Here is a 23,725-nt window from a genome sequence, read left to right on the forward strand (position 1 = left end):
ACGATGCCTTTGGGCCGTGGCCACCGATTTCCCAGCCCTACGTAAGGACATCAGGAAAAGTACTACCAACTCCTCCTGCCCCCAAAGTCCCCCTCTCTCTGCCCCCAAAAAGGCCAAATAGGCCTGGAACGCCCCTTCATATGCCTTCCTTGTCCTGGGTGCTAGACTCTCTCCCACGAGGTGACGAAGTTCGGGGCACCGAGAGACCAGAGAGCTTCGGGGAAGGGTGCCGGCTCCGGGTCCGCTGAAGGAAGGAAGCCCGAGAAAGCCTGCATGTGAAAACGAGACAGTGCATCAGCGGCCTGATTCATCACCCCAGGGACATGTTTTGCTCTGAATACCACGTTCAGTTGCATACACAGTAAGACAATTTCTTTGAGCAGCCTCAAAATCAATTTACAACGGGCTGCCTGACTATTGATGCATTCTACCACGGTCATATTGTCGGACCAGAACACAACAGAATGATCTCTGAACCCTTCTGGCCAGGTTCTCAGGGCCACCAGAATGGGAAATAATTCGAGGAAAGCGATGTTACTTGTCAGCCCCTTCTCGTGCCACCATAGGGGCCACTTCTGTGCCGACCATTTTGTGCCGAAGATGGCGCCAAAACCTACGCTTCCTGCTGAATCTGTCCATAGCCCAAGCTCATCGGAGGACATGACTGGCTTGTTCCAGACAACTCGGCCATTGAAGTCCGCCAAGAATGCTAACCAGATCCGCATGTCCTGGCGGACCTCAGTCGATAACCTTGTGCGATGATGACCCTCCTTCAGGCCAACCATCGCTTGGGCAATTGAGCGGGAAAAGGGGCGAGCCATTGGTATCACTCTCAAGGCAAAGTTCAATTTTCCCACTAACTGTTGCAACTGATGCAGTGTAACCTTGGATGCAGTTAAACATACTTGGAGGGCTGCCCTAAATTTCGACACCTTGCTAGCTGGTAAACGGAAGCACCCCTCCCTTGAGTCCAACTCGATCCCCAGAAACTCGAGGCAAGTCGTGGGACCCATAGTTTTACCCGGTGCCAACGGCACGCCGAGATGACCCATTAACACACAGAATTTGTCTAAAGCCTGGGCACATTCGGGACTACCGGCGGGGCCAAGGAACAGAAAGTCGTCAAGGTAATGCATTACATTTCGGAAACCCGCTGTCTCAGTGAACACCCACTGCAGGAAAGTACTGAATTGCTCAAAGTAAGCACATGAAATAGAGCAACCCATTGGCATACACCTATCCATGTAAAATGATCCCTGGAACCCGAATCCCAAAAGACGCTGATCGTCTGGGTGTACCGGGAGCAACCGGAACGCTGACTCGATATCAGATTTCGCCATCAACGTCCCGTGCCCCAGGCGATTCAAGATGGCTACTGCCTCATCAAAAGATGCGTATCGCACCGAACAAACTTCTGGATCAATTGCGTCGTTCACCGAAAGACCTCGTGGAGCAGACAGATTATGGATCAAACGGAACTCACCCGGGTCCTTCTTGGGGACCACCCCTAACGGAGAACAAACGAAACCTGGTACCGGAGGTTCACTAAACGGGCCGGCGACCCGTCCCCGGCTAACCTCTTTCTGAATTTTCTCCTGCACTACCGATGTATGTTGTAAAACGGAAAGTTGATTTTTGCACATCCCTACACCCTGAAAGTCCCCTACCGGGATGCGGAAACCATGTGTAAAACCGTTCCGTAGCACCCCAGCAGAAGTACGATCCGGGTATTCACTGAGCCAGGGAATCATTGCCAAGGTATCAATCGGGGTTGGTAAAGGCGCCCCTCGGCCTAGCTTAGACCTGTTTGGCGCCCCCCTTACCCCCATTCTCACCCGTTCTGGCTCTGCACGATGACTCAGGATGGGACGACCCACACGTACTACACTCATGTTTGAACTTACACGATCCCGGAGGCCTGGTACATTTCCCCTTGTTGAAATTAAAACAGAAACCCTTTTTCCCTGTATTGCCTGCGGGCCTTGACTGGTCGTCGGTGCTCGTACTTGGTCGAAAGGGCGTCCCCACATTCTGGCGGGAGTAATCAACAACATTGCTCCCGACCAATGGCATTCTTAACATTCCTGATTCTTTCATTTTGTCCCAAGTTAACGAATCGTAACAATCCCAAGTCAAACTCTTGTTATGTTCCTTTTCCTTTCTGAACAGATTGTCATAACAAAACCAATGGTTACCTTGATACGTTGTCGAGTAACCCATAATTCGTGATTGGTAAACGGGAAACTCAGGGAGCAACTCGGGCCTACGTTCCCCCAAAATCGATGTGAAAATACCCCATGCATTGCCCCAGTTGCCAATGTTCTCATTAACCTTAAAGGCGGCCATTTTTGCGCGCCAAACACTCGGATGCATCAAGTCCTTCTGACTTTTCACATGCTCCACATCATAATGATCAACAAGCAGGGAAAAAATATTCACGTACTCTCCCGCCCAGATCTTTTCTTTTATAGCTAACGGCACATGTTGTCCCAATCTCTCTCTACGAGAGGGTGCTGACTCGTCCCTTGCAATCGGCAATGGCCGCTTACCTGCACCGGACGCAGCTTCTGCCGCTTGCGGCTTGTCTATCCCCGCCACTCTAGCTGCCTCTTTCTTCTCACGAAGCCCTTTTATCAGCGCCTGTGCCTCGGCAGCCGTGGCGCCATCACCACTATCCCCCAACCACGCTGCTAGCTGTGTTGCCAGCTCGGGGGGCATGTCTTCCTTGGATGTCGGGGAGACGACCCCCGGGATTGGATTCCCCTCTATCGGTACCGGGGTCGGCGCCTCGAGAGGGGCAGAGGGAGCCGGGACGTTCCCACCGGCTGGAACCTTTCTCGGCCTCTTAGGTCTCCCTCCAGCCGGCGAAGGGCCCGAACCCTCCTCCCCATCTCGCTCCGCCAACCGTTTCTTTATGTCGGACATATCTTTAAAGAGTGCCCGAACCATCTGGTCAGTCGTCATTCTCTTTTCGCCTTTCCTGGGCATCTTCTTCGACGAAGTATCTGGAAGACAAAGAAAAAGATCAAAACGCTCAAAATTGGCTCTTTGTTCTGTCCCGAGCTCACGTGTAGCGAGGAGGTGCAGCTTCGGAGCACAAGAACAAGAGGACGTCTTCCGGCCTTGCGTCTCCTTTTATCCGTCTTCAGGGCGGGCGTAAACCCGCCCCTGCCCGTCCCGAGGGCGTGGCTGGCTGCGTCAGTGTCTAGGCCAGCCCACTCTAGGGCGGGAACAGGCGCGCCCCGGCTACGCCGCTTCGGGCATACCAGCCGAGACGCGCCTCCCGCCCAAAAATGGCTTCCCGGGGGGATCGAGGCACTCCGCCATACGTTCGGGGGGACCGAGTGGTCGCCCCTTTCCATTAGCTGTGTTCTTAATTTTATTTTAGCAGTTTTGTACAGCGCAAATAGGGCAAGCGTGTTAGAAGCCTTTTAAAGAACTAAAAAAAAATTGTTAAAAAAAATCGTCACAATGCGATTAGGCGTCATAATAACTCAAAAAATGTGGAATAACAAATTTACAGAATATTTGAGCAAGCAGTGAAAACACAACACAGAGTTACGCAAATATGCAACATCCACAGAGGTTACATAACTAACTACAAGGGATGTCTCAAATAACAGTCAAGGTTTAAATAGGCATATACATAAACACTGGTATTTATCATGAGGCATGGGTAAGCAGAACAAAGGAATACTGTAAACAAGAGTGGACAGCAAGCATAGTCAGTGAAAGGACACTGAGGAAAAGCAGGCTGGATTGGTTGCAGAGTTAGATTTGTGGGATTAGAACAGCTTTATGGAGAATATTAGCGAAAAGGTGTGTCAATATCAGTGGTCTTCAATTTTTTTTTTTAATACCGCCCAACACCCCCTTTGGTGAAAAAAAAATCTACAGGGCACTCCAGAATGAAAAACATACTTTCCTCCACTTATTCTATACAATTGCCAGCTTTACACATATTTATCAATTGAAGAATTACAGTTATATTCATTTAGCCCTTATAAAATGCAATCAAATACACCACTGCCAACATGGTCTCCTTAAAGTATGATATTTTATCAGAAATAGGAGGAGGGATTTTGAGGGTTATTTGGACCCCCTCCCGCACCCTGTACATGAGTAACAAAAGAAGATGTTAATGACCCATTATAGAGAGGTTTACTGCCACTAATTTTGTTCACTATTTTCACAGTACTTCTTTTCAGTATGATGCTCCTCTTGGTCAGTGCCTAACGAGACCCCGCCCCCTCAACCCCCGCCATCAATGAATGCCCCTGGGGGGCCTGCCTCCCAGTTTGAAGACCTATGGACTAGACTGCAAACTACGTTAAAAAAGAGTCGGACGGTTTTCCTGGATGTTGGGCGAGATGCAGTACTGCAGGGGAAAGGAGGGAATATGTCTACCAAAAATAGCAGCAATTACACATTTTGGTACCCTTTACTTATACCTGCAAATAGACTATTTCTTAGGAAAAGGCAACATATGTTTGCCAGATTATTTTTGGTTTATGAATAATGTGCATTTTCTCCACAAATCCAGATACAATGTCTATATGAAATGTAAGCTAGACACTTTTAACCATGCTGTACCCACAAAACACATTTCCACCCACTGAATTAACTGCAATGTCCCTGCTGCTCTGGCAAATCAAAGAATATCCAAAAGGCTTTCCTGACCATTGAAACAGATGCAGACTTTGAAAAGCCAGATTTATTTGGACCACTTATGCCTTATTTGATGAGCAATAGAAAGTACATCCTTGTAGCTTTAGGAAAGGCCTGTAATGAAGTATCAGTGGAACTGCAAGAGCAGTGGGGCACCCATTGGGTGCGAGATCAGTGGGTCAGAAGACTTGCCAGAGCACTTTGAGTGTTCTAAGCAAAGCCCAATCAACTCCAAGTCACTTCACAGTTTTAGAAGAACTACCACCTTCCTAGCATCGAAAGCACCACATTCAGCAGAAATGTGCTGATCGTGTCAAAGGGGGGAAAGTACTGCAAGTCTGGATGTTTTTGGACCAACTGGAACTACTTGCATCCGTGTGAATCTACATCCAGTGCTACTTACCAGTCTCCATTTTCCTCTTCCAGGAGATACTGTCCAGTTCCTCTGTCATAACCCATGTCTGCACATAATGCAAACGATTTCTCAAAGAGGGTAGTGCAAAGCAAAAGCATCACAGGCAGGAACAAACTTGGTGGTGGGTACATCAAAAGGTGCCAAAAATGTGACAAACTTCAATAAGCACAAGGTTTAGGGCTACAGATGCGTGAGCGGGAAAAGACAAATCATTGATTTTAGCAACTGAAGTTGTGCTCAATCACACCAATGGTATGTGTATATGTGGATGCATGCAGCACAAATCTAGTTACAAAGCAACAGAGTACTTTACATTGTTACGGGATACATTACCGAATCGGACGGGGTGACATTTGGGCGGAAAATGGAGGACAAGATGTTGAGAGGTGGTGGCAGAGGACTTTCCCTGAGTTAAGAAAAGGACTTAAGTATAGGAATCGTCGAAAACTCAAATATACCATCTTTACAAACTATTTTAAAGACCCAAAACATCTATCCTGATATACCCAACTTGGGCCACCAACACATTACAAAGCCTCTTCTAGAAAAAGCAGTAATTGGAAAATGATGCCCTCGCTTTCAGAATGATTGGCTAAGAAAGTTACAGTCAGGCTTTCGCCCCCACTTAGACCGAAACAACGCTACTGAACATAATAGAAAAGCTACTTGCAGCTCGTGACAAAAGGTATTGTGCACTTTGATACCCCATGCCATATATTTCAAAGTTCAAGGTTCTGGCAACCTATGCTGGTGTAGGAGGTAAGCATCCTTTTTGGTCACTCCCAGTCACCATGTCTTATCACATACCAGCATCATTAGTTGTGGGGCCCCTTAAAGATCTGCCTTCGTAGCAGGTCTCTTCAACGTACACATTGCCCCATTGACTCACATACAAGATGCCCCTGACAACATATATAACTTATATGTGATTGTCATACATGTCAACTATAAATTTCAGAAGGGATCTGTACAAACAGCCCCTCTTGTAGCCAGCACAACATCTGATGAAAAATCAGTGGCTTTACTTTAACAGTCGAAAGCCAGCAATGATGCTTGTGGGCCGACTGGCACCTCATCATTTGCAAGACCAGAATCCGTGGCCCATGTCTAAAAACAGTTTAGTTGGCATTCAAAGTCTGTCTCTTGCTTGACAACAATCTCTCCTTCATTCCTACAAGCACATTTCAGTAACTGGGTCTCCTCTGAGGTGTCCTCCCCATGAGATTTTTGTGGAGGAGGGGGGCATTCTGAACAAGTATCTACATTCTAGTAAAAGCCACAGGAGCAAGAAGAGAAAATGGGGGCAAAATGATCAGAACATCTGCAACTTATTGCAAATCTTTCCGTTTCATATATCAAAGCTCACAATGGGTGAAGATGCACTTTAGGTATAACAACTTCTATGACATCTTAGTCTTTGATGAATGATTCTATTTCTGGCAATAGTCTTCGTTGAAATTGCACAATCATAGTCATGTTCTTTATGTAAGTTTGGGGCTTGAATCTTTTGTCAAGAGTGGGGCCAAGCGATTTTGTATATTTAATGATCTCTGGATTACTACGAAGGATAATGAAATAATCAAGACAGGATAGAAAAAGAATGCTCACTTGGGATGGAAGGCTATGAGAAATTCTTTCTATGTGTGTTATATTTTAGGTGGTGTTTTGTTATCCAGCCCAGGGTGCACTGAAGAGGGTTTGCTGGATGTGTGATATGATTTTGTGAGCAGATACTGCTGGATATAATCAGCACTTTAAAGGTGCCATATGACTACGTTTCCGATACTCTTGATAAGGGGTTTCAAGATATAGGATGAAAAGAGTAAGGGCAAGAATAGATTCTTGCAGGGATTCTTCAGCGACAGGCACGGTGCATCAGAGAGAATAAGTTTAACTTGTTCTAGGAGGCTGGCAACATAGAAGGTAATCTGGTTTAGAAACGTTTCTCAATGCTCATACATTTGTCATGGTTTCAAAACTATTTTATGGTTTATGTGTTGAATGCCACCGACATGTCCAGGAGTATTAGCAGGCATAATCCACAGGTGTAAATGAGCCACTATATGTAGCATAGCTGTCTTAATACTGCATCCAGGTTTGAAACCAGACGGGAGGTCATGCAGAAGAAAGTAGTCATTGATAGCTAAGAAATGAATGCTGATACATGATTGATATTATTTAGGTCTTCAAGATTTGTTAATGGTTTCTTCAGCAGAATGAAGACGAGGATTTTGAGTCAATCTAGGAACCCACCTTGAGCTAGAAATAATGTAAACAACTTTTTCTCAGGAAGGGAATTAGTTGAAAAATGCATGTTAACTGCAATGCTGATCTGGAAGAATGGTTGGTGACAATAACAGAATTTTTTTGTTGTTGTGTCAATTCTTATTGTGACCATGCCATTAAATGGTAGAATTACCTATTTAGATTTTTGATCCTCGTTTGGCTATTCCAAACCCAACTGTGCTGAAAAACGGTTTTATAAAGGGGAGAAAGACTGCATACAATTACGTTCACTACATCCTTACATTGGATTGTGGTGGACTGTATCTAGTGAATGGTTGATAAGAGTGGAAGCACTCTGTGCTGGTACGGTCGATGTTTTTGGTGTCAAGGACCCACGTCGGCACTTTTTAGGTAGGCCAATCTTCACAATTTTAACAGAGCACAAAGGACAACAATGAAAAAATAATGTGAACAATCTGCTGGAATACAGCCTTCAGTTTCGAGAATATCCTTTTGGAATTCAGGAAATTTAGCGTGGAGATATTTAGATTAGTATTATACCAAGTAGTTGTACAGTAAAAAAAAAAAAGACATGATCTGTATGACTACTTACAAACAAAAAGCATTTTGATGGGAGCTTCCTATGCTGTAAATGTTTGCATGAATGAATTTGAATGTCATATCTATGATGCGGTGAGCAATCCCTTTTATGAACATGTCCGTCAGTGGAAAAGCTTCATAGGTGACATTTTAATGAATTGGCATGGTAATATAACAAGTTGACTGAATTCCTTAACTGGATTTATTCCCTCTCACCTGATCTTCACAGACACAGTAGGATGTATTTAGACTTTACTATATGTGCAGTGGATCGATTATTAAGTACTAAACGATTTCGTAAACCCACTGAGCAAACTACTTTACTCCACTACACTGGCTATCACCCCAGGGAACTGCACGATGGCCAATTCCTTAGAAATCAGGTGTAGGTGTAAGTGTGAAATTGACAATTTTAGGGAGGCCAGAATCTTCAGTACCAAATTAGTGGCGAGATGGTACCCTAGGAAACTGGTAAAATAATCCATGAAGAGGGCTGAGTATTCTCCAAGAATAAAAGGACAAAAAAGGAAACGGATTGTATAGTATGTGTGTGTGACCACGTTTTGTACCAAGTGTAATATAGTGATCAAGATTTGACCTCTGATCACCTCCTTTGGACTAACAAACTAATTGCAGATGGTCTCATTTTGCAAAGGGAAACATTTACATGGCCATTTGGTCCACACCAACATCCCATCTCCAATTAAATAAGCAGATATTGATTGGTACTTACTTTGATCAAGACTGCATTGTTTGGCACTTTCGATGTGTACGTTGTTTTGTGTATTTACAACAAGGGGTGGTGAAGGACAGAGTCTCTGAATTAAGCAGAAAGCTCTCACCCAGTCAAGAGATCAGGGCTAGATCCAACACCGTTTTTTAGCTCACTGCACCATCCCAGTTTCAGAACCTGGCTGTATGCAAATTAGTCTGTTCCTGTCCCAGTGCATGATGGGAACAGGGCAAACCAAACTACAAAAGCCAATTCTTACACTGGGAAGGAAACAAGCTCCCGGGGACCGGTTTCTGGCATTACAGCCGTCTTCGGCCCGGTTTGCTTGAATCCTGATGGTGCAATGAGCAAGGGTCTCACATCTGAGAATACCCTTCCACGCTTAGGGTGGACAAAAATATTTACAACAAGGGGTGGTGAAGGACAGAGTCTCTGAATTAAGCAGAAAGCTCTCACCCAGTCAAGAGATCAGGGCTAGATCCAACACCGTTTTTTAGCTCACTGCACCATCCCAGTTTCAGAACCTGGCTGTATGCAAATTAGTCTGTTCCTGTCCCAGTGCATGATGGGAACAGGGCAAACCAAACTACAAAAGCCAATTCTTACACTGGGAAGGAAACAAGCTCCCGGGGACCGGTTTCTGGCATTACAGCCGTCTTCGGCCCGGTTTGCTTGAATCCTGATGGTGCAATGAGCAAGGGTCTCACATCTGAGAATACCCTTCCACGCTTAGGGTGGACAAAAATATTTACAACAAGGGGTGGTGAAGGACAGAGTCTCTGAATTAAGCAGAAAGCTCTCACCCAGTCAAGAGATCAGGGCTAGATCCAACACCGTTTTTTAGCTCACTGCACCATCCCAGTTTCAGAACCTGGCTGTATGCAAATTAGTCTGTTCCTGTCCCAGTGCATGATGGGAACAGGGCAAACCAAACTACAAAAGCCAATTCTTACACTGGGAAGGAAACAAGCTCCCGGGGACCGGTTTCTGGCATTACAGCCGTCTTCGGCCCGGTTTGCTTGAATCCTGATGGTGCAATGAGCAAGGGTCTCACATCTGAGAATACCCTTCCACGCTTAGGGTGGACAAAAATATTTACAACAAGGGGTGGTGAAGGACAGAGTCTCTGAATTAAGCAGAAAGCTCTCACCCAGTCAAGAGATCAGGGCTAGATCCAACACCGTTTTTTAGCTCACTGCACCATCCCAGTTTCAGAACCTGGCTGTATGCAAATTAGTCTGTTCCTGTCCCAGTGCATGATGGGAACAGGGCAAACCAAACTACAAAAGCCAATTCTTACACTGGGAAGGAAACAAGCTCCCGGGGACCGGTTTCTGGCATTACAGCCGTCTTCGGCCCGGTTTGCTTGAATCCTGATGGTGCAATGAGCAAGGGTCTCACATCTGAGAATACCCTTCCACGCTTAGGGTGGACAAAAATATTTACAACAAGGGGTGGTGAAGGACAGAGTCTCTGAATTAAGCAGAAAGCTCTCACCCAGTCAAGAGATCAGGGCTAGATCCAACACCGTTTTTTAGCTCACTGCACCATCCCAGTTTCAGAACCTGGCTGTATGCAAATTAGTCTGTTCCTGTCCCAGTGCATGATGGGAACAGGGCAAACCAAACTACAAAAGCCAATTCTTACACTGGGAAGGAAACAAGCTCCCGGGGACCGGTTTCTGGCATTACAGCCGTCTTCGGCCCGGTTTGCTTGAATCCTGATGGTGCAATGAGCAAGGGTCTCACATCTGAGAATACCCTTCCACGCTTAGGGTGGACAAAAATATTTACAACAAGGGGTGGTGAAGGACAGAGTCTCTGAATTAAGCAGAAAGCTCTCACCCAGTCAAGAGATCAGGGCTAGATCCAACACCGTTTTTTAGCTCACTGCACCATCCCAGTTTCAGAACCTGGCTGTATGCAAATTAGTCTGTTCCTGTCCCAGTGCATGATGGGAACAGGGCAAACCAAACTACAAAAGCCAATTCTTACACTGGGAAGGAAACAAGCTCCCGGGGACCGGTTTCTGGCATTACAGCCGTGAGATAAATAGCGGTGATGGATCAAGCCCTGATCTTTGGACTGGGTAAGAGTGGTCTGCTCAATTCAGACACTCTGTTCATCACCACCCCCTTTTGTAAATCGATTTTGGCCACTATAGGTGTGGCAGGGTATACTCAGACATGAGTCCCTTTCTCACTGCTCCATCAGGATTCAAGCAAGCCGGGCCGAAGAGGCTGAAATGCCAGAAACCGGTCCCCGGTAGCTTGTCTCCTTTCTGGTAAAGAATTGGCTTGGTAGTTTAGTCTGCCCTGTTCCCATGATGCACTGGGCCAGGGACAGACTGATTTGCATATAGCCAGGTTCTGAGCTGGGATGGGGCAGTGAGATAAATAACGGTGATGGATCAAGCCCTGATCTTTGGACTGGGTAAGAGTGGTCTGCTCAATTCAGACACTCTGTTCATCACCACCCCCTTTTGTAAATCGATTTTGGCCACTATAGGTGTGGCAGGGTATACTCAGACATGAGTCCCTTTCTCACTGCTCCATCAGGATTCAAGCAAGCCGGGCCGAAGAGGCTGAAATGCCAGAAACCGGTCCCCGGTAGCTTGTCTCCTTTCTGGTAAAGAATTGGCTTGGTAGTTTAGTCTGCCCTGTTCCCATGATGCACTGGGCCAGGGACAGACTGATTTGCATATAGCCAGGTTCTGAGCTGGGGTGGGGCAGTGAGATAAATAACGGTGATGGATCAAGCCCTGATCTTTGGACTGGGTAAGAGTGGTCTGCTCAATTCAGACACTCTGTTCATCACCACCCCCTTTTGTAAATCGATTTTGGCCACTATAGGTGTGGCAGGGTATACTCAGACATGAGTCCCTTTCTCACTGCTCCATCAGGATTCAAGCAAGCCGGGCCGAAGAGGCTGAAATGCCAGAAACCGGTCCCCGGTAGCTTGTCTCCTTTCTGGTAAAGAATTGGCTTGGTAGTTTAGTCTGCCCTGTTACCATGATGCACTGGGCCAGGGACAGACTGATTTGCATATAGCCAGGTTCTGAGCTGGGATGGGGCAGTGAGATAAATAACGGTGATGGATCAAGCCCTGATCTTTGGACTGGGTAAGAGTGGTCTGCTCAATTCAGACACTCTGTTCATCACCACCCCCTTTTGTAAATCTACGTTGTTTTGTGTGCAAATACACAAAAAACTGTAATAAGTTCTCAAATGGCGGTATTACACATACCCTTATGGACTTCTCTAATTGCAATTCTAGCAATGTTGTCTACGTTATCTGCTGTAAATGCCGATTGGTCTACATATGGCAAACACAAAAGATGAAAACCTGGCTATGTCAATACCGAAGTAGAATTAGGTGTGAAATCTTTGCAGATACCCACGCCCCCTCCCAGTCAGCCACTTGATGGAACTTAACCATACTGAGGATGACATAGATTGGCAGGTGGTTGAGGTAGTTGAGGCAGTGACCAAACCACTATGTGGTGGGGGCATCCAAACCCTACTGAACAAGATTGAATGCTAACGGATCTTTAAATGTGATAGCTTTACTAATAGTCTGAACCCCATGGAAGAATGTAACTCGTGTTACAGAATGTAATGTTTCTATTCACTTTGTAATTTTCTCACTGAATTGTTTTTAACCATATACTTATACACAAATTGATTAATTGATATTCCTTTGTACATATGTACATAGCTGTGCTGTCCTGATTAAGTCCATGGCTTTCTTTCTTTTGTAGATATGTATGTATTCCTCGCTGAGATGAGTTGCCCTTGGATATGTGGTTATTCAAATCATATGTAGTATATTTGGACCACACAACAAAATGGAGATGATCAACGGTTCTGTTTACTTGATGTACTTTAGTGCGCTTCATTCTGTCTAACATTGCAACCTCCAAACCAGTGTTTTTTGATTCAGTCATCTTCCTGCTAATGAATCATCATCTGCTTGTTTATGATTTTTTTATATGTAGGTTTCTTGATTAATTATAACTATATCTTTGTTATGATTACTCGCTTCTTTGCTTTTCGGATCTGATGCAGTTATCTAAAGTACTAGACAAATTAATTCAACTGTTTGTTATTATAATCTGTATTTTTGTATGGTTGCAGTATTGATCATCTTCAGCCTTTTCGAGTCCGGACCTATTTTATTAACAGTTAGGCCCTTGCTCTCCTTCTTTGCAGCACTGACACTTGCTGTGGGCCTTTTTTCCATTTTTTGATGTATGCACGGGTCGACCATCTTGGATATATAAGCGATGAATCACCTATGCGCCACTCTTCCAATCTATTCTCCTTCCAGACAACAACTCTTCCGGTTCCTCTGGCAGACTCTGCAGTCATGGCCTACTTTCTGCAGCCTCACTTTGGCTTCTCTTTGAGCCAGTAATTTTAAGATTCCTGGGCCTGCTGGACACTGTAGACCATTGGGGTGACAAGGTGTTTCTCAGATAGTTTTGAAGGACCTTTCGGCCCTTGTGTTTACATTTGGATTTACTTATTCATTCAGCTTTGATCAATTTTTTAGATTCTTTCTCGAACATTTTCTTTTAACACAGTTCCCAGTCCTATCAAGTAAGTGCCCACATGTGCAGTTGGTGATTGACTCACCTTGTGGTATTCCATCAGTTGTGATAGTGCAGTTTAATTTTAACTATATTCCGGTTCTTTGGAGATTCGTCCTGACTGACCAGATTCAGTGAGTAGCCCCTAGGAAAGCCTAGCTTAATTTAATTTGTGCACTCACACTGCGCTTAATAGTCCTGATCACTTGTATTTTCTTATCTTTTGGTTACACACTGCTCGCTGCTTCCAGTAAACTCCTTCAGTCCTGATGATGACCCATTAATGATCTATAGTTGAAACACCATCAATGCAGACCCGGCACCTGAAACCTATTCAGATTTAGTCACTCGCTGACTTATAATTTACTGTATATGCTGTGTCAGTGATTGTTACGTGATTTGGCTCTGTTTTTATACACTGTACTCCTCTTATTGTACACTGTGTGCATACCATGAGCACTGCGCATGGTTTTTATAGCAATAAATATGTCACATCCACAAAGTGTGTGCTTTCCTTCTTTTTTCATTAATTGGAGACAATTGATTAATTGAATACTTAATTGTATTTGTTTTTCTGAATTGGATACTTATCTGTATTGTTTCTACAACAATTTGGTTGTGTTACCACAAGGAATCATTGTTCTCCGTACATGATCTTTGTGACAGCACAGTCATTGGGTTTGTCTAAGTGAAGGTTGAAGTCTTTCACAAACAAAAACAAAAGATAATTTTGTTCAAAATGTAATCTATGCAGTGCTCAACAAATGTGTGATTATCACCAGGGGCGGAAAATGACATCCTGATAAGAGAAAAGAGCCATGTACAACTTTTCCCATAAAGGGACGCCTTGCTGCTATTTGTCCAAAGAGTATAACATATTGCTATTTTTGACATACCCTGTAAACTAAAAATTCCTTTTTCCCCATAGGACATCCAATCTACACACAATGGTTATTACTGGGTCATTGCTGTACGTCCATATACATAAACTCTGCCGCTAGCAACACTTATTTTGCCCCAAAATTTGCATTTGATTGTCGACAATAATCCGAAATGATTGATGAGATCCCTCACAATGGAAAACATTCAACATCCAGGGCTTCATATCTACCATCATAAAAGGCCATCATAAATTATTACCGTACAGTCTGCATGTTCAGCCAATTTGCATACTCAGATGTACTGAGCTATACCATCTACTCAAATTCAGAACTAAAATTGTAGTTGTTACATTTTAAAAGGGAATTAGGGTGATCAGTAATAGGTTACTGTCAAAGTACGAATGCATTACAGGAGTTTAACAACCAAGCAATTCAGATGTACGCTCAGGTGGTGGTTCTAACAAATGCTTCCCTTTCATGTAAATAAAATGGTCAAAAGAATGCCCGAGTAAGAGTGCTGAATAGTGCTTCTGGGCCTCACCACTTCCATAATCCACCAGTCGCCACTGGCACAATGGTTTAAGGCACAGTTAAAAATGTTTCGATGCTATGTGCTAAAATTCGGAAGAACAAATGATTTTGCTTTGAAAAAGCCAGTTCCAGAACCATGAGTGACCTGAAACGTCAGACAGAGAGACTTGAAAATAACTCATCTTAGAAAGGTAAGCCTAATCAGATGATCAGAGATCCGAGTACGGCATTCAGTCCCAAAACTAAGGGGGCTACACAGTTTGGGATTATCTGGAGCTAATTTAATGGAAAATGCAAAAAGAACAATTGATGGATGGAATGCTGAAGCTAATGTAAAAGAAACTTTGTAGGTTCAGTTATAGATTTGCCACAGTCCAACAAATATGATTTTGCCAATGTCTGCACTAGAAGATGACATGATATTCTCAACTACCAGAAAGAAGGGTTTTAGGAGGGAAATCAAGTGACATGCAATTCATTAAGTGATAAAATAGACATCATCATAATTGGCATCATCACCAACAAAGGATCAAAAATAAAACAATACATTGTTAATTCGTGACATATGAAAAATTCAGAGTTCCAACATAACTCAACAAAGATTTCTCTACCATTCCAACAGCTCAAATACGGGTACTGAAAAAACGGTTCTAATGAATACTACAACATTCGTATATGCGAATATTATTGCTTCTTATATCCTGTATGCAACCAAATATGAAAAGCAGGACTTCCATTTGTGTTTATTTTTGCAGTGCAACCCGTGAAGATTTAACCTACGCTGAAAGGGACGACCATATGAATAAAATAATAAAACAGAAATGGCAAACAAACAAAAATTACAACTAGAAACAGACATCAAAACAGGTAAAACATTCCGGATGAACAAAAATGATAGCAAGCTATCCCTGATTGAAATGGTATTTCTTCAGATATTTTATAAAGCCACAGAAAACAATAACAGAACGCAGCAAACCAGACATCTAATTCCACAACATGTAGCTTAGTGTGGCGCCACCCAGGAACAAAACTTTCGGAGTCTGATACAGAACACAAGCTCGCTGCTTTAAATAATCCTCGGCCAATCCGAGTATCGCTTTCCAGACAATGCAAAGCACTTTTAAATTGAACTCATTGGCCAGCTAGGATCTTTGAAACATGGTCCGACTTTTTCAGTTTAAACACTATACTGCTAGTTTTATTTTTAACAGACTGCAACTATATCATGTCTAAGGTTATACTGCCTGATAGCAGGTAAGCCCTGAAGAGACAACGGCTTGAAGAAGTGCAACCCTACGTCACTTACTCAGTGAAATGCACATTTCCGATTAGTTTGACAAGGTTTGTGTTTCTCAGGCACAGGTAGTGGTAAAAAACTGAAATGTCATGCCTAACATTTGAAATTCTTGAAGGAATTCTTGGAAGGGACAGCGTGGAAAAAAACGTTATTCCTTTGCTGTGACATCAAATGGTTTGGATATTTTGCTTAGAACTGTACTTCAATTTTGCTCTATCACTTTTTAAGAGATATTCTTGGTAATTGACCAGTCTAAAATAATGAGGTCTACAGGTCTGAGTAATATGAAAATATGATAGAATTATTTTGAATTTCTCTTTTACTGCAATTGCTTTGGCTCTGCCATTGTTCCCTGCAAATCATAAGTCAAATGCATCTGTCTTCTAGTCCCTAGTTTCATATAACCATTACCACCTCTCAAAAAAATATTTCCAAAAGCTGCAGGATTAGAAAATATGTCAGTGGAAGCGTGTCTACTCTGAAATTATTGGCACAATGTATACTACTTGCTTCAGAACATCAATACTTGCATTTCACTTTTTATGTCTCGGCTACTGACAGTTGTCTGTTGGCAAGACCTATTGTTTCCAAAACATTACAGACGTTCACGGCTGGACTTTTTTTGGTCTATCTAACTTTCCTGCTCTTGATTTAAGGTCTTTCCTTTCTAAGCCTAGTAGCATTTTGGTCCAAAGGTGTGATGTTTGGATGATTCATCCTTCCACTGATATCACACCTTACTTTGCAACGCCTTGGAGGGATTATTTTTCTATCTCTCTCTCTCTCACCCTGCTTGCTTACTCCCTCACCCCCCTTCATGGGCATGCCCGGTCTCTCTTGCCCTTCTGCCCCTTTGCTCTTTTGAACTTTGTTGCACTCTTTGTCCCCTGCTATGCTATGCTATTGGCCTGCGACCATATTACATTAGTTTTGGTCATTCCAAGATGGCCACCCACATGCATAGTAGGGCACATATGAATGGCTTTGTTTTATTTTAATTAATCCCATTCAAGAATGGCCTACACAGATGTAGACGCATCCACACTGGCCATCTAGGAACAGGACTTATTTAAAATTAATCGAAATGCTTTCAAAGATGGCTGCTGCGGTTGTATGTACATCCACAGCAGATACATTTTAGCGGCATTTGTTAAAACATTACAAATACATTGAAAGATGGCTGCCACAGATGTGAGCGCATATGCGTGGCCACTGTTGTTATATCCACAAGCAGTTGAAGCATTCCGCTATTTTTTTTGTAGATTCTGTGCACCACTATTGCAAGAAAGGGAAATTATTTCAGCCGCGTATCAGTCATCAGAAATGCTCAGCAAGGACAGATTTTTGAACAAGTGAAAAACAGACCTACTAATGGCACTGTAAGAAAGTACTGAAATGTGATAGTGTCTGACATCTGCCCTTAGGCAAAGGTTATTTTTCAGGCTGTGTAAACTAAGCTTCAAACCTCCAATAGTATTGGCTGCAAGTTGCTCTCAATTGAGAGGAAGCTATGAATGTGGGAATCTATTAAACATACTAAAATGTAATGTATTGTCTCAGCTTCAAAAACGACCTAATTGAGATGGTTCCATTCGCTTTCCATCGGTGCAATAATTTCACGAATATTTGATTCATATTTAGCAAGTTCTAGCACAGACTTTCCTGAGTAGAAATCTAACCTCTTCCTCAAAGGGTTTTGATCTTGGGTTAGGCCCAACATTTTCACTGCTTCGATTTACCTGATGATTCTCTGAGCAGCATACTGGTGGAGCGACCGGAACTGTGCCGACATGTTTGCTAAGGCCGCCAAGCAGTTTGTGTGAAGGTATTTATCCTACAGTAAAACAAAAACAGGTCAACCTATATTTTTAAAAGAACATTCGAAGCAAATAGGAATGTATGCAGACTATAGGTTACAATTTACAAAGTGCTAATGCTTTAATATTATGCATAATGCATTATGGCGACATACATTTTGCGTCTTATATTACAGGTTTTTTGCCACAAATGAGGACACCCCATCAGATCAGGTGGGATAATAAACTAATGAGTATAATTTTTTTTTTTTTAATAAACCAAGATGTGTCCGACAGGCAAGAAACCCATAACCTGAATCATGCAATATGCAATTTAATCGCAAACCTAGGAAGAAATTGCAACTTAAATACTCAAGGTCTGGATATAAGCAGTTATTCAATCGCTCACCATCTATCACTGGCAGTTTAGGCTAATGTCTACGACCTGATTTTTCATTAAAAAGGAGGGGTCCCACATAAAAATAAAATCCCTCCCTAACACAATGAATGACCCCGAGACCTAGGCCTGCCTTAATGTCACTCCAGAGAGGATAACCACCTGTGAGTAAACCTGGCGTACACAGGATTCAGCTGCTCGGTCTTTGAAGTGGGGGCCCTGTTCACCCTGCCCTCATCTCAACTGTACACAGACCTAGTGTAATGAATCACTGGGTTGGACAACCATTTGTATTGATTGACTTATTTTTTTTATATAAAATATTTTTTGCAAGAAATTCTTTGGCATCAAAAGTTACACCACAACATTTCATAAATATACAAAAACAAATTCAGTGAACTGAACGAAAAATGGTCAAAACAGTGCAAGAAACAAAGAAATTGTCATACATAAATAACATAGACAACTGTGAAAAGGCCTCAAGTTAATCACTTTACAGAGGCTCCAATCCTGAATATGAAATGGACAAGGGGAATGTTATGTTTAAAAAGAAAACCTCCTTGTTACAACCATCACGAGACACACAGAAAAGATACCACATCAGGTGCTTAGGCTAGGAAGAACATAGGAACAGTTAAACAATTCCAAAATGGGTTTTAGTTGAATCCTAGCGTGCCCTAATAATTTTGTGTCTCGGAGGTGAAAACGTCGACGCGTTTCGAACCCAATATCATTCGACGGGTTCTCCTCAGGACAGGGACTGGGGGGTCGTTGTCACTTATTTGTGGAACGGGGGGTCACTCCCTTGACAGTGGGCGAAGTCGCCGCTGAACAAGAACGTAGTGCCGGCCGTGAGCTATTTCTCTCTGTGTAGATCTAGAATCTTTTTTAGCGTGGCGAATTATTCAAGTTAAGCGCGTGGGAGGCGGCGGCCGCCGCACGGGCTGGCGTGTTTTCAGCGCAGAATGCGAGCTGCAACGGTCCGGCACACAGTGACTCCTGAGAGACAGCTTGTTGCCAAGCTGTCTCTCAGGAGTCACTGTGTGCCGGACCGTTGCAGCTCGCATTCTACACAGAGAGAAATAGCTCACGGCCGGCACTACGTTCTTGTTCAGTGGCGACTTCGCCCACTGTCAAGGGAGTGACCCCCCGTTCCACAAATAAGTGACAACGACCCCCCAGTCCCTGTCCTGAGGAGAACCCGTCGAATGATATTGGGTTCGAAACGCGTCGACGTTTTCACCTCCGAGACACAAAATTATTAGGGCACGCTAGGATTCAACTAAAACCCATTTTGGAATTGTTTAACTGTTCCTATGTTCTTCCTAGCCTAAGCACCTGATGTGGTATCTTTTCTGTGTGTCTCGTGATGGTTTTAACAAGGAGGTTTTCTTTTTAAACATAACATTCCCCTTGTCCATTTCATATTCAGGATTGGAGCCTCTGTAAAGTGATTAACTTGAGGCCTTTTCACAGTTGTCTATGTTATTTATGTATGACAATTTCTTTGTTTCTTGCACTGTTTTGACCATTTTTCGTTCAGTTCACTGAATTTGTTTTTGTATATTTATGAAATGTTGTGGTGTAACTTTTGATGCCAAAGAATTTCTTGCAAAAAATATTTTATATAAAAAAAATAAGTCAATCAATACAAATGGTTGTCCAACCCAGTGATTCATTACACTAGGTCTGTGTACTTTGACGCTAATCAAATACTGTCCGGCCATTGTTTTGTTGTTCTAAGTAATAGTGGCCTAGGCCGGTCAGTGACAGGGCCCAAGCCTCCCTCAGTTTCCCCTCATCTCAACTGTGGCACACAGACAGCAAAGTAGGCGGGGCTACATTCGGGAGCCCAGGCACCTGTCATCCTGATACTTTTTGAGCGCAATCGCTCAAATCTAGGCATTGTGGCACAGCTTACTCTGCACTTCTCAGTACGTCTCCCCATAATGGTGCATCTGCACTGGCTATCAAATGTGAAACATCCAATTTAACTCCATGTGCATTACAAACTGTGCTATTCATTTTTTTCTGTCCAAATTAAAAGCGTCCCGTCAAAATACTCTTCAGACAAGCTGCTCCTGTCCCGTATTTTAGGATGCTTTATACAGTGAGTTAAGCTTTTTAAGTGAAGAGGAATAACTACTAGTTTCAAAGTCCTACCAGATCAGACATGCTTCTTAGAACTTGGCCAACATAAGTCAGCACACTGATCTGACCAGGGATGTGCTGGCGAGGTGTCCTCTCCAAGTCCAGTCTAATAGCGTCTCTGGGGTGTTTTCTCTTGTGCTCACTTCACGAATCAAGAAAGTATTTCATGCAAAAATGTTACTAACCCGCAACTCTGAAGAACAGAGCAGCCTGCACAGCTAATGCTCCGCCGCGTTGTTAGAGGAGTATGGCAGCTTATCACCATGGTAACGAGGATCTAATTCTGTACTAGGAGTTTCACAATGAAGCTGCCACTCTTTGGTCACAGCTGCGTGCCTCATATAATATTAGTGTGGCCCTGAACTAATTTTATGCCTGAAAGCACACAGACCCAATAACATAATTTGATAACATATTCTCTTTTCTGAGAAATGTAATATTTTAACTTTCCATTCAGGTAAATTAACGAGGACAAATAAATGCCTTTGGTTAATGAGAACATCCTTGGCAGGTTGTCTGCAGCTCTGTCCAATTTAAGCGACAAATGAGGGATTAGTCGGGTGGGGATGTCCAGGGCTTCACTGCTTCGGCCAGACAGATGAAAACTGCCATCATTACCAATACAGACCTTTATTCAGCTCCCCTCATGCCTCCTCCATGTCCCCAACTGCTTGCTGAAGTTCCAGCCCATGGTAGCACAGGAGATACAAAAATATGTCCTGAAGATGTGCTGGCTTACCAGGAGAAAAGAGACCAGGGGGAATGCCTTCCTAATCGAAAATCCGTTCACGATTAGGAGCTTTTTTCTTGGAGCGGGTGCAAGACTTTAGTTACAATAAAGTAAATCCTACAGAATTAAAAAGAAATCATGCTGTAGGAAAACAGTTTGTAAGGAGTGTGAGTACTACTACAGTAATGGGCAAGGAATCCCTATCGGTAGCAAACCGGCTCTATCCTTGAAGAAGCTATACAGTGCCCACTTTCCCTCTACGACTTGGAAAAGAGAAGAAGGGCCATACTGCTACTTGGGAAAATCTGCTTTGCCTGTGAGAGGAAAACTGGATGAGATATTCCAGTCTCTGGCTTGAAATCCTGATGACAGACAGGGTCAAACAACTAAAAGACAATGTCTGGTGTGACAGAAAGCCCTGGGATTATAGTGAATGTGGTTAGCTGGTTGGGGGCTGAGGGACAGTCCTGTATCGGAGTGAGTTGTAGATCAGTTGGAAGGATACACAATTAACTGGTGGGATAGTAGAGAAATCAGTACCAGTTATGCAGGAAGTTTTAGTTAACCATGAATCTGCGGGGGAAGATTATTCCAGAGCCAGAAACTGTACCACAGTAACATTTGCTAAACCTGTTTACCTAACATTCGCACAGGGTCAAGCTGTGCCACAACTCACATCATGTATGGGGACTATCTCTGTTACAGAATAATAATCAGATTCTCTGCATCCATTGTGAATTGCAGTCTACCCCCCCACAGAGGAGGGATGCCACACTCTAGGCAATAATAACCATATGGGAAGGAACGTGACAGGGCAGATCTAGCACACTGAACAGGAAAGTCTGAAGTTCGTACAAGTCAATAGAATAATGAATGTTTAAAAGAATAGAAAATAAAGACATACATGAATATTCCAGGAAACTTGGATAGCCATAGCTCTTTATACTTCTTGTAGGAAAGTGCCCCTTTTAGACATGGTCACCCCCCCTTTTTGCCTGGTATCTGAGGTAATTTTGACAGAAGTGCACTGGGTTCCTGCTAACAAGATTCTCAGTGCCAGATTTCTTTCCCTAAACTGTACAATTGTTCCCTCAATTGGCCATACCTTTTGCACCTCTGTAAGTTCCTAGTAAAGGGGACCTCGAGTACTAAGGGCATGGGTAATAAAGAGGGTCCCTAAGGTTTGAAGCATGTATTGCGCTACCCTAAGGGACCCCTCACCTAACTCATGCAACTGCATTGCAGCCTGCATGCCATGGTACAGATAAAAGTGAATACACAACATGGCACACATCCCTATGTGCCATGCCTGCAGACACATTATGCAGTATAGGTAAGCCACCCCTCAGGGAGCAAACCAGCCTCTCCTGTGGAGTAGTGTAGCTCCGTCCCTGTACCCTGGAGGCACCCAAGAAGAAATGTGAGGAGTCCGGACTGTGAAAACTCGACACCGGAAAGTACCACTGCACCCATGCTACCCAGCCTGAGTCAAACAAATTCTAGACTTCTCTTGAAAGACCTGAGCAAATCAAAACAGAACCCCGCCACGGAGAAGATCTGATGGCCAAAGGAAAGAGTGTTACTGAACTTCATTCCTGGATTTTTTGCTATTATGTTGGGCGGGGGATCCCCCGTGCTCCTCCAGCCAATGGGCATTAGACCAATTGGCGGCAGAATGAGCAAAATGCAGGAGCTCCATTTTAGATGTGTTGCACTTTAGACAGTTCCTGTTAATCCATCCTACCACTTCCAACAGACATTTTTTAACTAAGCCTGACTCAGCAAGAGGCTCCTTACCAGATGAGAAGATAAACTTAGTTTCTTCAGCATAGGAAATCCCTTTGATGCCAAATATTTCAATAATGTGAGCTAAAGGCATAATACACACAATAAACAATGTAGGGCTCAACAATTAGCCCTAGGGACTCCTTGGCACTCTATTGAATAAAAACAATTGGATCCAGCTCAAGGCTGAACCACTAATCCCCAGATTGGCGAAACTGAATAGTGGAAGCTGATGAGAAATAGTGTCAAAATCCACCAACAAATCCAATAGGATGAGAGTGGCCATCTGACCCTGATCTAACAGGTAATTGATGTCCTCCGATACCTCCGGGAGGGCGGCCTTGGTACTATGTTTCGAGCGAAAACCAGAGTGTGATGGATGAAGCAAATTGTTTTCTTCCAAATACATGACCTATTGGCGATTTACAAGTTTTAAAAAAAACTTTAGCTGCTGCCCGCAACAGAGAGATTGGGCGGAAATGTTCCATTTTCATCGATCTGCAGCCATTTTTTTTTCAAGAAAAGGAATCACTGCTGCTTATTTCCAGCATTCAGCAACACCACCACAGGCAAGTGAGGAATTAAAAATATGGTTAAAAACCGGATTAATCACCTCAACTGCATGAGAAAATGAACTTGGAGGACAAGAGCCGAGAAGAGAACTAGATTTACACTGTAAAATTGCCTTCCGCCATACCTCTAATGAGATCTAATCAGAGCTTGATACATTGTAAGTGGCATAAGGCCTTAAGCCCCCATCCTGAGAAAAAGCAACCAGATCCTCTTTAGCGAGAGAAGATAAAATGTTCTCTATTTTATTTTTTTTAAAAAGGTTGCTAGCTTTTTGCGTATCTCGTGGGACACAGACATCCTGGTGCAACCTGCTCTGGGGTGGAGAAATTGCTTCACAATCTTGAAGGTTTCA

At 43.4% G+C, this 23,725-nt stretch overlaps 1 protein-coding gene across 2 annotated transcripts in view; it reads right to left on the minus strand.

Moving 5' to 3' along the window:
• The window catches only part of DYM (dymeclin), a 1,096,728-nt gene that overhangs the window by 446,284 nt on the left and 626,719 nt on the right, over positions 1–23,725 (minus strand). For both annotated transcript variants that reach the window (XM_086960369.1, XM_086960370.1), the window contains exon 13: positions 17,681–17,775. In XM_086960369.1, coding sequence (XP_086816495.1) covers positions 17,681–17,775 — 95 coding nt within the window. The remainder of the gene's footprint in view (positions 1–17,680; positions 17,776–23,725) is intronic.

Source organism: Lissotriton vulgaris, chromosome 3_1, assembly GCF_964263255.1.
Source record: "Lissotriton vulgaris chromosome 3_1, aLisVul1.2, whole genome shotgun sequence".
Taxonomy (NCBI): Eukaryota; Metazoa; Chordata; class Amphibia; order Caudata; family Salamandridae; genus Lissotriton; species Lissotriton vulgaris.